Raw genomic sequence first — 17,973 nt, 5'->3', positions numbered from 1 at the left:
TTGTGGCAGGATATTTGTACAAAAAAAAGTTTTTATTAAAATTTATTTTACCTATTTTTTGACATTTCTCTCCCCAAAAATTCAGCCCCACGTTATATAAACATTAACATTATGCTAAGTCCCTCAGGTCTTCTTTGTGTGCATTTCAACAATGGGGTTAGCAAGCAACTGAAAAAGACCAGATTTAAACTAGTCCAGAAATACTGGCATAACTCATGGAAATCAGCTAAAATGAACATAAACTGGAACCATGATGAGTGATATTTTGTGCTCAAACTATGCCTATTTCTCAAATGCAACTAAATGTTTAGAAGTTTCACATTTGAAAAGGGGACTGACGTTCTGCTGACCACTTCAGCAGCTCACCATTCATCGAATGTTTGGCACTGATGCGCAGAGAAGGCTACGTTTGTATCTGTACCTGCTGTTGCATGCCAGTTTCATCCTGCAACTTTTGGAAGAAACCAATAGGTAGAGAGAATGTTACTTTTTGAGGTATGGCATTAATGTTTGACTTATAACATGACCATAACTTCATGCTATAAAGAGTTTATAATCAAAACAAGCATGATGCTTAAGTTGGCTTTTTTTGTTGTTGCTACTTAGCTAAAGTTAACCTAAACCTGTTCCAACAAAGTCACTAGCTAACAATTCTTGGCTGTAATTCATCATACAACTATTGAACTAATTATGATTAGTGGGAAATCGATCACTTCAAATTAATAAGGTGTTTTATTCTGGTTGCCAATGCAAACCACTTTGTGTGAACAGCTAACTTTGCTAGCTAGCTACTACACAGATGTAAAGATCCCACAACAAATGTGACAATGTGAAAAATGGCCAAGAAAAAACAAAAACTACCATAAACCTAGCCAGCATTTCATTTTATCCCAAAAGCAACCATTCTAGATTTGAGAAGAAACCAAACTGCAATTTGAAACTTAACCACTGCATAATAAACAGTGGACAGCTCAGGAGAATACTACTGAGTATACTTTCAATAATAATTAAAAAAAAAATCTACAATGCAGCAATTGTGTCACAGCAACAAATTGCACTTGAGCAGTGATCTTATATGACCTTAAAACTCATTAGTTTAAAATGTAGTTGCAGGGACCTCTTGGTGAAAGCACAGAAATTGAGCCTTTAAAACAAGAGCAAGTACCACAGATAAAAAGTAGGCTTCCTTCCCCATTAGAATTAAGTCAAAAAGAAAATTCATGCAAGTGGGACTCTGAAAAAGATTTTATTTTTCTCAACTCAAAATCTCCAAACCCACACACACACACACACACACACACACACACACACACCTTTCCCCCCCCAATAAGGTGGCTGCATGTCCTTTTTAGATGTGGATGGTTTAAATGCCATGAAGGATCACTTGAAGACTTTGCCCTGGTTGAAAGGTTTGCCTACATGCTTAAATTCACCCTCCCATGCAAAGTATTCCTTCACCATTGTCTTGCACTCCTCGCTGTCTACATCCATCTTACGCCAGTTATATGACTCATAATCAATCTGCCAGTCTTCAGACAGCTAAAAACAAGAACATTAATATAAATGAGCAAATTTCTGAGTGATGCATTTACAATTAATTGTATTAAATCAATACAATAAAAGGCATTTTATTGAATACCACCAATAAAGCAGAGAACATCCCCCAAACCCCCTGAAACTGGGAGGACAGTATCCCAAAAAAACTTGGAACCAAATATCTGAAGTTACTTACACTGAAAGCTAAATCTTGTCCTCTAAAGACCCAGATGCCAGAGATTGAACTGTCGTTGTTTGTGCCAAAGAGGATAACGCTAGCAAAAGCATTCTTGCGTAGCTTATCAAGTCGTTGGAACATTCCTAAAACAAAAATAAAGGGCACCTAATCACCTCTTAATTGAAAACGCATGTAAACACAAGCAACTGCAAAAACACACACACAAAAAAAAAATCACTCATCTGCAAATAATATATTGTGCACCTCTACTAGCAATGAACAAAATGCTATGAGGTACCAGTTAACATCTCAAAGGAATTGCTTGCTGGGCAGAGGAGGAGGGAGACTGTGGAAGCCCTAGGACAAAGCTCTCCATGTACCATTATCTATGGTTTAAGATCTACATAGGATCAGTGGTTATGGTACTCAACTACTAATCAGAAGGTTGCCAGTTCAAGGCTGCTGGCAAGATGCTACTGTTCAGCCCATGAGCAAGGCCCAAAATCCTCAATTGCTAAAATAAAAAAAAGTGTTTTTGGATTAAAAAAAAAAAAAAAAAAAAAAAAAAAAAAAAGTGTCAGCTAAATGTAAATCCTGAATGCAAGATTCAGCTACTGAAGATTGAGGAGAACAGCTGAGCAGAGTTGGTCATCTGATAACAATGCCTACAATACCTACATCTGTTATGAGCATGGCTCACTAGAAGCGGGCCAAGCAGAGACCAACTGGAAGGATCATCTCATATCTTACATTTGCGTTAATTGCAAAATATTGTAAAATTCAAGTAATTTGATTTTAAGAATTTATTTAAATTGTAGAGTCTGCTCATAGACGATTGACTTAATTGAAGGGGGGGGGGGGGGGGGGGGAATTCAGGCCTCTGTGAAATTTATGCAATTTTTGTCAGTGTTCCCTGCTCTTACCTGTGATAAGATTGCAGCTCATGAATGTCATGGCAAGTTCTTCTGGAAAGCGGTACTCGCCATACCAGATAGAGTAGCCCTCTTTATCAAAGTTTTCCCAAAAATGTGGGAGTGCCACAGTAAGAGTGTCCTCATTAGAATACTTCCTCTTGAACTCGTCCAAGACAAAAGTACTGGTGAAAAACAATAAATGAATACCAAGGGGGTAGTAGGGTTTAGGGGATTAGTATTTGCAACTCCCTCTAACTGAATTGTGCCTTTTGTGCGTCTCACACATTCCATCTTACTAGTATTAAAACACATTTAAGTAGGCCACTTCAAAGAAAAATATTTAAATTCAGTACTCATCAATACCTCTTTGGAAGGTGAGCAAATGGGTCCTTTGTTTTAGGCTCAGAGGCCAGTGCAGCTTCACACTCATCCATCTCCTCAGCAGGGGAGGCAGCTTTCTTCTCCTCCTTTTTCTCCTTCTTTTCCTTTTTCTCGTGATGTTGCTGCAGCTGCTGCTTACCTGCATCTTTGCCCCCTTTCTCCTTCTTGGAAGGTGTCTCCTTCTTGGGCTGAAGCTCTGCAAACTTCTTGGCTACAGGAACAAAAGAGCTAGATCACTTTCAAACATCTATAACTATGCCAAAATCCAAAACATGATTATAATTAGGACATGGCAGCATTGACATTCCTTTTAAAACTGCTACTAGCCTTCCATGTATCTGTCAAATGCAAGAAACTGCAATTAGTTTTCTATTTTTCATGCTGAATTTAGGCTACAATAACCTTTTATGAGAGAAAGTCTAATAAGGCTGTGTTTACATTTAATTAAATTCTTTAGCTTGATCTGGTTAACAAACATATTACCTTCTTAGCTAAACTGATTAATCTATTGAAAGATAAGCAGACAGAGCAGCAATCTGGAAAGACTGCTTTGTTTACTTAAACATTCAGTTTGTGTCAAATAATATGGTCAACCAATCAAACCCAATATTGTAGACTAACTATCTACCTTATGATAATGTTGCTCTGCCACTGTAATTAATAAACACTGATAAATTAAATGTGTAAATTACAAGGTTTTACATATTTTTACATTTAAAAGGAAATTCCAATAAGGGGGGGAGGTGCAAATGTTTTCCTGCAACTTCAGGTTTCCATTTGTCTTATTTATACAATTTCCCTCTGTAATTCTTCAGTCAATAATTCCCTCCATAATTCTACACAGCAACTCTCCATGCTGTATGTCCCATTAAACTGAAATAAGTGGAGAGAGGGGACTTTCTTGGACTCATCGCATTCTCGCATCTAAGTTAAATACTTTTACATGGATTTATATTTGTGAATATAAATGTATTAGTTGTAATAGCTTTGAACCCATTCAGTAAAGCAAATTGAGCATAATATAGCTGCTGAGATTTTTTAAAATGCTGTGAAACTACTGTTTCATCCCAGGTGCTAGAGTGCTAAGGCAAAATCATGTCTAGAAGTAGTGGAAAGTCTACTGAACATTGATAACTAAAGAGTAGCTTGTTCTTTATGTTGGATGGTTGTATGAAATAACAGCTTATTCACAATTTCATTATACAAATTAAAGAAAAATGCTTTTTTCCCCCCCAAATCAGATAGAAAAACAATTTTTGTGGGAATATTTTAAACAGTTTGTGTAAACCCTGTTAATGCACAATAATAAACCATATCCACCAAGTAATTTCACCTGTTTACAGCTATGCTGTAATCAAAGTATCTAGACAAAACGAACACCATCTCACCATCAAACTGAGCCATCTTTTCACACAACTTGACCTCTCCAAGAACAGCTTTAAACTGGGGCTGATTGATACACGTCCCAAACCAGCGATTCACATTAGGATAGGGTTCACGAAAGGCAGGCTCTAGAACCTAAGAGAAATTATAGTTATTATTTTTAAACAGTACAAATTATTTTCCAAAGACCTTTAATAGTGATGGATCATAGCGGAATGAGAGACCAGCACTAATCTCAGGAAAAGCAGTCAGAACACCTTTCACCCTTTCCCCACCTTATCAAAACCATTTAAGATACCATTAAAAATGCTAAAGCATGCAAGGATTTCTAAAATTCTATGCACTTATATAAAAACAAATTGTTCATAATGGCATGCGTGATGTCCATAATTCAACAGAGAAAGGACTAATATTGTAGGTGAACGCTGCCTGCAAAACTCATATGGCTATAAATTCTGGAAAACATGCATGATGTTCCATCAATATATTGTTAATGTCGCTGTCCTGCCACCTCTGACAAGTATTTCTCCAACATAATTACTGCTCTCTTCACAGGATCAGCACTAGTGGTCAACTGAGGTTTGTTTTTTGTTTTTTTAAGGGCCAGTGCTGTTATTTAGAGGAGGGGAGAGAGAGAAAGAAAAACACTGTTTGCATAGCCTGCTCATATCTAAAGTGACTAGAGGTGACAATCTGATAGAGCAGATAATCTCTCCCTTGTATAGTTCATTTTTCCAAGATGGTGTACACACAAAAGGAGAGGGACATGCGCTCGAAGATGGACACAATTACAGAAACTAGCAGTTAAGTAAAAGTACTCATCAGTTGAAAATGTCACATTTGCCACATGACAGGTGTTCACTTCAGATTCTCTATGGAAGTCAAATCTCATTCTGAATATAAAATGGATTAGGGATGGCACTGAGGATAGCACAAGTCAAAATATGTCCACCTTATAATTAAAATGACTAAAGAAGCAATAACCTTTTGCTAATTTGTTGTTGAGTGTAGGCTTCCATGCTTTGTATTCAGACAAAACTCACTTGCTTGTAGATCCAAAGCAGAGAGCACACCACAGTGATGTCAGCAAGAGTGACCCTTTCTCCAACCAGGAACGTACGAGTATTTAAGTGCTGATTCAGAACAAGCAACATACGTTTCACCTCCTCCTTTGCCTGCTCTGTGGCCTAGAGAGACATGGGAGGTGGATTACTACACATCAGTACAAAACAGAATGCTGGTATGATTCAAAAGATGTTCAAACCTCTGACCTGTTTATTAAACTGCATGATGCCCAAGGTTGGGAAAACCCAGGCACTGGCTGGAGGGATGATCTCAGAATCAGCAAAGTTGACCCACTGCAAGATATGGGCACTGGCTTGAGGAGTGCTACCACGAAGGGCATCGGTGCTTACTGCCAGAGACAGGAGATTCACACTATCAGAACTCTTGCTACATGACCACCCCCGCCCCCCGAATAAAAACATACAATAATGGAAAAAGGTCAGTCATAAGTCTAGAATGCCATTAAGGCAGCACTAAGTAATCTTCATATGTATCCCTGTTCATGCCAAGAACAAAAGGTGATCCTTACAATAGTGAGCAATAGCATTGCTCTCAAAGAGACAGAAGCCATCATCACCCTGAAAAGCTGGAACCTAAAGGCAAAAACAATGACAGCAGTGACCAAGGGCTGTATAACAAAGTGACACATTTATTTTTCATGAGAAAGCAAACAGACAACATTACTTAGCCTACCTACCTTGCCCAAGGGAAAACTGTTAAGGAAATTAGGCAAGCGGTTTGTCTGCCCAAAGGTGAAGGCAGGGGGGGTACTTGCAACCTTCAGATGAACCCCACTGTATTGGGCTGCAATTTGAGCCTTGTAGGCTCTCCAGTTCTCTGCATATGTGTAGAGTGTCTATGGAAAACATGCAATAACAGAGTTTCACAAAGCACCTACTAAGAATTCTTAAGTTTTAACACAATCATTACTTATTTGATAAATGTGGTAATACAGAGATGTTCACCGACATCTTATCAGTCATGATGCAGCATTTTCCAATAGAAAATGGTTTATACTGAGATTATCCACCTTCCAAAAAAAAACCCATAAGCTCGGAGATACTGATCATATTATTCCAAACGTTCACCTAAAGTCATCTTATTTTTCCTAATTTAAAAGTAAATTTAGTTTGGTGTGAAATCCTGGTACTCGTCAGCTAGCAGTCTAGCGAACGATATATGCCAGATAGCTGTAAACCGGGCGTCTAAGTGTTTCTCCGTCTTTTATTTATCCGACATAGCGGCGTACAAAAACACAGACAAGCAGCTATCCAGTTGGGGTAGTCATTAGACTATCACTTCTGTCCACCGGCTAGACCATGAACAAGCACATAGACCGCATACAAGCTATCTTAACAATGCTTCAGAAATCTAACAGCTAGCTACCTAGCTAGCGTTTACGCATAACTGGCAAATAGCTAGGGATACCTCAAAGTAAATGTAGGCATCATGTTTATCTCAAAATAAGATAACTGAAGCCATTTTTATTTCATTGAAAATTAAGCATAACCTAGAGAACCAAAACTGTAATTGTCCGGTTATTCCTGAAAACAAAAATAATACGTGGCACAAGCGCAAGTCGTGCTCCCAGACCCACTTTCTAGCTACTCATTCAAAAGGACTAGGGGACACAAAAATATTTCAAACTAAAATGAACAATGCTGTAGTTTGGATCTAGGTTACAAAATTAATCTGTTAAACTATAAAACCGATGGCTGTAAGGATGGGTGTGATAACAGCAAGATTGCAAGCTTAATACAATAATAAAAAAACGAGCTTCTTCCATCTTACTCACCCCTGCCGCCATCTTCAGGACGAGAAAAAGAAGGAAGATAGGCGCACGCTGCTGTCGTAAAGGAAATCCGTGTCGCAGAAGTAATACGTCGGAGATACAGTAAGAATGTTTCCCTAATAGTATATTAGTGGAGCATTTGCTTTTAACAATGAGTGGTCCACATTCAAATCACGTGCAAAAGAAAGAAACATAAGCTTATCTTGAACTTTAATTGGTGTACGCTAAATATGTTGCGATTATCCACAACAGTAATACTTAATTTTGTACCCTGCTATCCTTATATTGCCATCTAAATCATTATATATAGACCGCATACATATATATATATATATATATATATATATATATATATATATATATATATATATATATATATATATAGTAATTTGTAAAGTGAGTGTGAGAAAGGTAAATTATTATTATTATTGTTGTTGTTGTTGTTGTTGTATTATTGTTATTGTTGTTAACGTTATTATTGTTATTATAACACCTATACCCTTAACTATTTTTCCCCTTGACTCCCTTTAGATATGTACCACCTTGCTTTGACTGAATGCTTTTTTTTAATGTAATTTATATCACACCATTTCTGTGACTGTATGGATGTAACATCACAAAAGTAACACAATCAACTATTTTTCCCTATTTCGTGACATTTGCAACTCTTAACACTATTAATGTTCTTATAATGATATATTTGCATTTATTTGCAAATTTATGGAGACATTTCTAAAGGGTTCAAAAACTAATTTTAAGAGCAAAAGGAAATGTAACTCTGGAATTAATACAACTCTCGCCTTGTCTCCATAGGCTTAGAACCACCAGCAGCTATAAAAAAGAAACAGTTCAGTCAATATTTATCAAGTTTTTTAGTTAAACTTGGTTAAAAGCAATAATATCAATACATTTTATCTTCCTGTACAGGATCTGTTTTACTAGGATTTCTCAGTTATTTTCTGTGCTACATTTAGTTTTCAATTTTTGGCTTGATTATTTTGTTGACTGATATCTGGGTGCAGATCTTTTCTTTAGGCATGTGAGAAGTTCTGATTATTCCTCACAGGAAGTCTCAAGGCAAGATCAACAGATAGTCAGGGCTGTCTCCCAAACATGGGTTTGTAGGGAGTGAACCCAGTAACTTAATTCTTGGTACAATTGTATGCATGAATTAGAGATTTGACATAATCACTCCAATGTGATGTTTCTTTGTCTTTCAAAGTACCAAACATGTTCAGCAACATGTTCAGCAACCGCTCAATGAGGTTTCCTCTGGGATGGTACAAACTTGTCCTGCATTCCTGAATAACTGCTAAGGCGCAGCGCTCTTTGAAAATACTTGATTCAGAATCAGAACATTGTTCACTGTGCAAGCATTCTGGTGGGTCATTATGGTGAATAGACATATCCCACAAGCATTTTGTTACAGTGTGATCCATCTGATTGGGAATTGGCAGAGCTACCAAATACTTGTTAAATTATCTATGATGACAAGAATGTCTTTTGTGTTTTGATGCCAGAGTCAATGGACATGAATCCATACAAACCAATCAAAGTGGCCTGATAGTTAAGCTATTAATCAGGGCAGAGTCTATATCGGGTAAGGCCTTCCTGTGAACGCACTTGCCACAGGTTTGTATTTTCCTGTCAACATGACTGGCCTTCCTGGGCCAATAGAATGTACTTCTGATCAGGTTTACAGTGCAGCCTACAACCATATTGCCCATTTTATCATGTAAGCACTACAAAACTATGGGCCTTAAATCTGAGCATAGTGAACTGGTGAACTGATCACCAACTGATAGAGGGCCTGGATCTCTTTCTGCCTATGCCTATACAGAACACTGTCTATCAGGTCTAATTTATTCCACTCTCTCAAGAATATAAAATATTTGGCACTTCTTGACATGAGGTAGAAGGTTTATCTTCTATTTCTAGCTGCTTTATTACTGGTGCAAAAATTTGGAAACAATGTTTTTATATGAAATATGACTTAGAAAGTGTCCTCTTTTGATTCTTTATATGTTGTTTGAAAACATTATATTTTGCCCTTAAACAGTGTTTAGGCACTTAGAATGCACAGAAATCCTGTTTTAGAGTGTATGGAAGCAAAATAACGGAGTAGCAAGAAAATGCATTGAGCACATTGCAAACATGTTAAAAGAGCTTGTTTTCACTTGCAAACACTGTTTTCACTTGAAATACATCATAGAAAGTGGTCTATTATTATTCTGTACAAGTTGGTTGAAAACACTGTTGTGCACTGAAACAGTGTTTTAGTTGCTTAGAATACTCAGAAATGCTGTTTCAGAGTGTGTAGAAGCAAATGAACAGAGTAGAAAATAACTGCATTATGAACATTGCAAACATGTTAAAAGAGCTTGTTTCACTGTTTTCAACTGAAATACATCTTAGGAAATGTTATCATTCTGTATATGTTGGTTGAAAACGCTATGTTTTGCAAAGCAGTGTTTAGGTGCTAAGAAGGCTGTAGAAGCAAAGCAAAAGAAAAGAGTTGCAAGTAACTGCAAACATGTTAAAAGGGTTTGTTTTCAGTTGAAAACAATGTTTTCACTTGAAATACCTTTAATGAGGTTTTCTCTTATCAATCTGTATGTGTTGGTTGAAGACACTATGTTATGCACTGAAACATTGTATTAGGCAATTAGAATGCATGGAATTGCTGTTTCAGAGCGAGAAGAAACAAAAGAACAGATGTGCACGTACACTGTGCAAATTGCAACCGTGTGAAAACAGCTTGTTTTCACTTGAAAACACTACTTTCACTTGAAATATGCCTTAGAAAGTGTTCTCTTATCATTCAGTAAATGTTGGTTGTAAACATTTTGTTGTGCACTGAAAAAAGTGTTTGAGGCTCTTAGATTGCTCAAAATCGCTGTTACAGATTTAGTAGAAACAAGACAACAGAGTTGCATATGCATTGTGCACAATGCAAACAGGTGAAAACAGCATGTTTTCACTTTCACTACTTTCACTTCTGCACAACAATTGGTAAGCAGGTACTTGTATTAGTCCTAAGAAATGTTATGTTGATAAATGTACTGTACTTTAAGAATATTCGATCTTATCAAGTAATTTATTTGAGTATGCTAGTTTGGGCCCACCAGCGGCCCGCTAGGGGGCGTTGGTGCAGTACCTGGTTAACAAGCTACATCAGCTTCTTTTCACTTGCAAACAGTTTTTACTTGAAATATGACTTAGAAAGTGTTAGTGTTTTCTTATAACCATATACATTTTGTTTGAATACACTATGTGTTGCACTGATATAGTGATTAAGGTGAATACACTTGTTGGAAACGCTGTTTGAACGTGTGCAGTAGTGAAAGAACAAAGTTGCTATTACTTGAATGTGCACATTGCTCAATTGTAACAACATTTTCGTTTCAATTGCACATATTGTTATAAGTTGAAATATGTCTAAGATAGTGTTTTCTTATCAAGCACTACATTCTAATCACTTTACTCACTGTTTCAGTACAAGACAAAGTGATTGCTTTGCCCTGAAACAATGTCTAAGATGATTAGAGTGCTTGGTTATGCTGTTTCATAGTTTGCAGAAGTAAAGGAACCGACTTGCAATAAGGTTGGAGGTTTTAAGGAGGATGCGGGGACAAGTAGCGTGGAACATAAGACTCTAGTTATTTAACATGTAACACTCAAACACACACACTAACGGAGCCAAAAACCGACAACACAAACGTGTAAACGACAGGCCTATATACATACGATAAAGACAAAATAAGGAGCAGGTGTTAGACACAAGGAGGGCGTGGCCACAATGACGAACACATGACAAATATGCACAGGGTTAATTAATGCTTTATTAGAAGAATCTTTACTTTGAAACTGTGTTCTTTACCTTTTTCACACTAGGAAACAGCTTTGTATTCGCCTTAAACACTGTTTCAGGGCAAGAGATTGTGTTTGAGACTAAAAGGTAATGCTTTATAAGAAGAATCTTTACTTTGAAACTGTGTTCTTTCCCTTTTTCACACTAAAACAGCTTTGCATTCACCTTAAACTGTTTCAGGGCAAGAGATTGTGTGTGAGACTAAAATGTAATGCATTATAAAAAGAATCTTTACTTTGAAACTCTGTTCTTTACCTTTTTCACACTATGAAACAGCTTTGTATTCGCCTTAAACACTGTTTCAGGGCAAGAGATTGTGTGTGAGACTAAAATGTAATGCATTATAAGAAGAATCTTTACTTTGAAACTCTGTTCTTTACCTTTTTAAAACTATGAAACAGCTTTGTATTCGCCTTAAACACTGTTTCAGGACAAGAGATTGTGTTTTAGACTAAAACGTAATGCATTATAAGAAGAATCTTTACTTTGAAACTCTGTTCTTTACCTTTTTCACACTATGAAACAGCTTTGTATTCACCTTAAACACTGTTTCAGGGCAAGAGATTGTGTTTTAGACTAAAAGGTAATGCATTATAAGAAGAATCTTTACTTTGAAACTCTGTTCTTTACCTTTTTCACACTATGAAACAGCTTTGTATTCACCTTAAACACTGTTTCAGGGCAAGAGATTGTGTTTTAGACTAAAAGTTAATGCTTTATAAGAAGAATCTTTACTTTGAAACTCTGTTCTTTACCTTTTTCACACTATGAAACAGCTTTGTATTCACCTTAAACACTGTTTCAGGGCAAGAGATTGTGTTTTAGACTAAAACTGTAATGCTTTATAAGAAGAATCTTTACTTTGAAACTCTGTTCTTTACCTTTTTCACACTATGAAACAGCTTTGTATTCACCTTAAACACTGTTTCAGGACAAGAGATTGTGTTTTAGACTAAAAGGTAATGCATTATAAGAAGAATCTTTACTTTGAAACTCTGTTCTTTACCTTTTTCACACTATGAAACAGCTTTGTATTCACCTTAAACACTGTTTCAGGGCAAGAGATTGTGTTTTAGACTAAAACGTAATGCTTTATAAGAAGAATCTTTACTTTGAAACTCTGTTCTTTACCTTTTTCACACTATGAAACAGCTTTGTATTCACCTTAAACACTGTTTCAGGGCAAGAGATTGTGTTTTAGACTAAAACGTAATGCTTTATAAGAAGAATCTTTACTTTGAAACTCTGTTCTTTACCTTTTTCACACTATGAAACAGCTTTGTATTCACCTTAAACACTGTTTCAGGGCAAGAGATTGTGTTTTAGACTAAAAGGTAATGCATTATAAGAAGAATCTTTACTTTGAAACTCTGTTCTTTACCTTTTTCACACTATGAAACAGCTTTGTATTCACCTTAAACACTGTTTCAGGGCAAGAGATTGTGTTTTAGACTAAAGGTAATGCTTTATAAGAAGAATCTTTACTTTGAAACTCTGTTCTTTACCTTTTTCACACTATGAAACAGCTTTGTATTCACCTTAAACACTGTTTCAGGACAAGAGATTGTGTTTTAGACTAAAAGGTAATGCTTTATAAGAAGAATCTTTACTTTGAAACTCTGTTCTTTACCTTTTTCACACTATGAAACAGCTTTGTATTCACCTTAAACACTGTTTCAGGGCAAGAGATTGTGTTTTAGACTAAAACGTAATGCTTTATAAGAAGAATCTTTACTTTGAAACTCTGTTCTTTACCTTTTTCACACTATGAAACAGCTTTGTATTCACCTTAAACACTGTTTCAGGGCAAGAGATTGTGTTTTAGACTAAAACTTAATGCTTTATAAGAAGAATCTTTACTTTGAAACTCTGTTCTTTACCTTTTTCACACTATGAAACAGCTTTGTATTCACCTTAAACACTGTTTCAGGGCAAGAGATTGTGTTTTAGACTAAAACTTAATGCTTTATAAGAAGAATCTTTACTTTGAAACTCTGTTCTTTACCTTTTTCACACTATGAAACAGCTTTGTATTCACCTTAAACACTGTTTCAGGGCAAGAGATTGTGTTTTAGACTAAAACGTAATGCTTTATAAGAAGAATCTTTACTTTGAAACTCTGTTCTTTACCTTTTTCACACTATGAAACAGCTTTGTATTCACCTTAAACACTGTTTCAGGGCAAGAGATTGTGTTTTAGACTAAAACGTAATGCTTTATAAGAAGAATCTTTACTTTGAAACTCTGTTCTTTACCTTTTTCACACTATGAAACAGCTTTGTATTCACCTTAAACACTGTTTCAGGGCAAGAGATTGTGTTTTAGACTAAAAGGTAATGCATTATAAGAAGAATCTTTACTTTGAAACTCTGTTCTTTACCTTTTTCACACTATGAAACAGCTTTGTATTCACCTTAAACACTGTTTCAGGGCAAGAGATTGTGTTTTAGACTAAAACTTAATGCTTTATAAGAAGAATCTTTACTTTGAAACTCTGTTCTTTACCTTTTTCACACTATGAAACAGCTTTGTATTCACCTTAAACACTGTTTCAGGGCAAGAGATTGTGTTTTAGACTAAAAGGTAATGCATTTATAAGAAGAATCTTTACTTTGAAACTCTGTTCTTTACCTTTTTCACACTATGAAACAGCTTTGTATTCACCTTAAACACTGTTTCAGGGCAAGAGATTGTGTTTTAGACTAAAACGTAATGCTTTATAAGAAGAATCTTTACTTTGAAACTCTGTTCTTTACCTTTTTCACACTATGAAACAGCTTTGTATTCACCTTAAACACTGTTTCAGGGCAAGAGATTGTGTTTTAGACTAAAACAATGCTTTATAAGAAGAATCTTTACTTTGAAACTCTGTTCTTTACCTTTTTCACACTATGAAACAGCTTTGTATTCACCTTAAACACTGTTTCAGGGCAAGAGATTGTGTTTTAGACTAAAACAATGCTTTATAAGAAGAATCTTTACTTTGAAACTCTGTTCTTTACCTTTTTCACACTATGAAACAGCTTTGTATTCACCTTAAACACTGTTTCAGGGCAAGAGATTGTGTTTTAGACTAAAACGTAATGCTTTATAAGAAGAATCTTTACTTTGAAACTCTGTTCTTTACCTTTTTCACACTATGAAACAGCTTTGTATTCACCTTAAACACTGTTTCAGGGCAAGAGATTGTGTTTTAGACTAAAAGGTAATGCATTATAAGAAGAATCTTTACTTTGAAACTCTGTTCTTTACCTTTTTCACACTATGAAACAGCTTTGTATTCACCTTAAACACTGTTTCAGGGCAAGAGATTGTGTTTTAGACTAAAATGTAATGCATTATAAGAAGAATCTTTACTTTGAAACTCTGTTCTTTACCTTTTTCACACTATGAAACAGCTTTGTATTCACCTTAAACACTGTTTCAGGGCAAGAGATTGTGTTTTAGACTAAAACAATGCTTTATAAGAAGAATCTTTACTTTGAAACTCTGTTCTTTACCTTTTTCACACTATGAAACAGCTTTGTATTCACCTTAAACACTGTTTCAGGACAAGAGATTGTGTTTTAGACTAAAAGGTAATGCATTATAAGAAGAATCTTTACTTTGAAACTCTGTTCTTTACCTTTTTCACACTATGAAACAGCTTTGTATTCACCTTAAACACTGTTTCAGGGCAAGAGATTGTGTTTTAGACTAAAACAATGCTTTATAAGAAGAATCTTTACTTTGAAACTCTGTTCTTTACCTTTTTCACACTATGAAACAGCTTTGTATTCACCTTAAACACTGTTTCAGGGCAAGAGATTGTGTTTTAGACTAAAACGTAATGCTTTATAAGAAGAATCTTTACTTTGAAACTCTGTTCTTTACCTTTTTCACACTATGAAACAGCTTTGTATTCACCTTAAACACTGTTTCAGGGCAAGAGATTGTGTTTTAGACTAAAAGTAATGCATTATAAGAAGAATCTTTACTTTGAAACTCTGTTCTTTACCTTTTTCACACTATGAAACAGCTTTGTATTCACCTTAAACACTGTTTCAGGGCAAGAGATTGTGTTTTAGACTAAAACTTAATGCTTTATAAGAAGAATCTTTACTTTGAAACTCTGTTCTTTACCTTTTTCACACTATGAAACAGCTTTGTATTCACCTTAAACACTGTTTCAGGGCAAGAGATTGTGTTTTAGACTAAAACTTAATGCTTTATAAGAAGAATCTTTACTTTGAAACTCTGTTCTTTACCTTTTTCACACTATGAAACAGCTTTGTATTCACCTTAAACACTGTTTCAGGGCAAGAGATTGTGTTTTAGACTAAAACTTAATGCTTTATAAGAAGAATCTTTACTTTGAAACTCTGTTCTTTACCTTTTTCACACTATGAAACAGCTTTGTATTCACCTTAAACACTGTTTCAGGGCAAGAGATTGTGTTTTAGACTAAAAGTTATTCATTTATAAGAAGAATCTTTACTTTGAAACTCTGTTCTTTACCTTTTTCACACTATGAAACAGCTTTGTATTCACCTTAAACACTGTTTCAGGGCAAGAGATTGTGTTTTAGACTAAAACGTAATGCATTATAAGAAGAATCTTTACTTTGAAACTCTGTTCTTTACCTTTTTCACACTATGAAACAGCTTTGTATTCACCTTAAACACTGTTTCAGGGCAAGAGATTGTGTTTTAGACTAAAAGGTAATGCATTATAAGAAGAATCTTTACTTTGAAACTCTGTTCTTTACCTTTTTCACACTATGAAACAGCTTTGTATTCACCTTAAACACTGTTTCAGGGCAAGAGATTGTGTTTTAGACTAAAACGTAATGCTTTATAAGAAGAATCTTTACTTTGAAACTCTGTTCTTTACCTTTTTCACACTATGAAACAGCTTTGTATTCACCTTAAACACTGTTTCAGGACAAGAGATTGTGTTTTAGACTAAAACTAATGCTTTATAAGAAGAATCTTTACTTTGAAACTCTGTTCTTTACCTTTTTCACACTATGAAACAGCTTTGTATTCACCTTAAACACTGTTTCAGGGCAAGAGATTGTGTTTTAGACTAAAAGGTAATGCATTATAAGAAGAATCTTTACTTTGAAACTCTGTTCTTTACCTTTTTCACACTATGAAACAGCTTTGTATTCACCTTAAACACTGTTTCAGGGCAAGAGATTGTGTTTTAGACTAAAACTTAATGCTTTATAAGAAGAATCTTTACTTTGAAACTCTGTTCTTTACCTTTTTCACACTATGAAACAGCTTTGTATTCACCTTAAACACTGTTTCAGGGCAAGAGATTGTGTTTTAGACTAAAACAATGCTTTATAAGAAGAATCTTTACTTTGAAACTCTGTTCTTTACCTTTTTCACACTATGAAACAGCTTTGTATTCACCTTAAACACTGTTTCAGGGCAAGAGATTGTGTTTTAGACTAAAACAATGCTTTATAAGAAGAATCTTTACTTTGAAACTCTGTTCTTTACCTTTTTCACACTATGAAACAGCTTTGTATTCACCTTAAACACTGTTTCAGGGCAAGAGATTGTGTTTTAGACTAAAACAATGCTTTATAAGAAGAATCTTTACTTTGAAACTCTGTTCTTTACCTTTTTCACACTATGAAACAGCTTTGTATTCACCTTAAACACTGTTTCAGGGCAAGAGATTGTGTTTTAGACTAAAACGTAATGCTTTATAAGAAGAATCTTTACTTTGAAACTCTGTTCTTTACCTTTTTCACACTATGAAACAGCTTTGTATTCACCTTAAACACTGTTTCAGGGCAAGAGATTGTGTTTTAGACTAAAAGGTAATGCTTTATAAGAAGAATCTTTACTTTGAAACTCTGTTCTTTACCTTTTTCACACTATGAAACAGCTTTGTATTCACCTTAAACACTGTTTCAGGGCAAGAGATTGTGTTTTAGACTAAAAGTTAATGCATTATAAGAAGAATCTTTACTTTGAAACTCTGTTCTTTACCTTTTTCACACTATGAAACAGCTTTGTATTCACCTTAAACACTGTTTCAGGGCAAGAGATTGTGTTTTAGACTAAAACAATGCTTTATAAGAAGAATCTTTACTTTGAAACTCTGTTCTTTACCTTTTTCACACTATGAAACAGCTTTGTATTCACCTTAAACACTGTTTCAGGGCAAGAGATTGTGTTTTAGACTAAAACGTAATGCATTATAAGAAGAATCTTTACTTTGAAACTCTGTTCTTTACCTTTTTCACACTATGAAACAGCTTTGTATTCACCTTAAACACTGTTTCAGGGCAAGAGATTGTGTTTTAGACTAAAACAATGCTTTATAAGAAGAATCTTTACTTTGAAACTCTGTTCTTTACCTTTTTCACACTATGAAACAGCTTTGTATTCACCTTAAACACTGTTTCAGGGCAAGAGATTGTGTTTTAGACTAAAACAATGCTTTATAAGAAGAATCTTTACTTTGAAACTCTGTTCTTTACCTTTTTCACACTATGAAACAGCTTTGTATTCACCTTAAACACTGTTTCAGGGCAAGAGATTGTGTTTTAGACTAAAACGTAATGCTTTATAAGAAGAATCTTTACTTTGAAACTCTGTTCTTTACCTTTTTCACACTATGAAACAGCTTTGTATTCACCTTAAACACTGTTTCAGGGCAAGAGATTGTGTTTTAGACTAAAACAATGCTTTATAAGAAGAATCTTTACTTTGAAACTCTGTTCTTTACCTTTTTCACACTATGAAACAGCTTTGTATTCACCTTAAACACTGTTTCAGGGCAAGAGATTGTGTTTTAGACTAAAACTTAATGCTTTATAAGAAGAATCTTTACTTTGAAACTCTGTTCT

The 17,973-nt window shown here is 35.0% G+C and overlaps 1 protein-coding gene across 1 annotated transcript; it reads right to left on the bottom strand.

The window, feature by feature from the left end:
- Nucleotides 1-1,361: 1,361 nt before the first annotated feature.
- On the bottom strand, nt 1,362-7,318 carry eef1g (eukaryotic translation elongation factor 1 gamma). The gene is made up of 10 exons (XM_027017020.2): nt 7,253-7,318; nt 6,155-6,313; nt 5,987-6,050; nt 5,664-5,806; nt 5,436-5,579; nt 4,398-4,527; nt 2,992-3,220; nt 2,638-2,810; nt 1,733-1,857; nt 1,362-1,539 (listed from the first exon to the last, which is right to left on the bottom strand). Exons 1-10 carry the CDS (start codon nt 7,262-7,264, stop codon nt 1,381-1,383), a joined length of 1,338 nt encoding a protein of 445 aa, XP_026872821.2. The 5' UTR covers nt 7,265-7,318; the 3' UTR covers nt 1,362-1,380.
- Between the last annotated feature and the right edge of the window lie 10,655 nt (nt 7,319-17,973).

This window comes from Electrophorus electricus, chromosome 12 (assembly GCF_013358815.1).
Source record: "Electrophorus electricus isolate fEleEle1 chromosome 12, fEleEle1.pri, whole genome shotgun sequence".
NCBI lineage: Eukaryota > Metazoa > Chordata > Actinopteri > Gymnotiformes > Gymnotidae > Electrophorus > Electrophorus electricus.
Note: the sequence above shows the minus strand (reverse complement) of the source record. Positions and strands in the feature narration are given on the sequence as shown.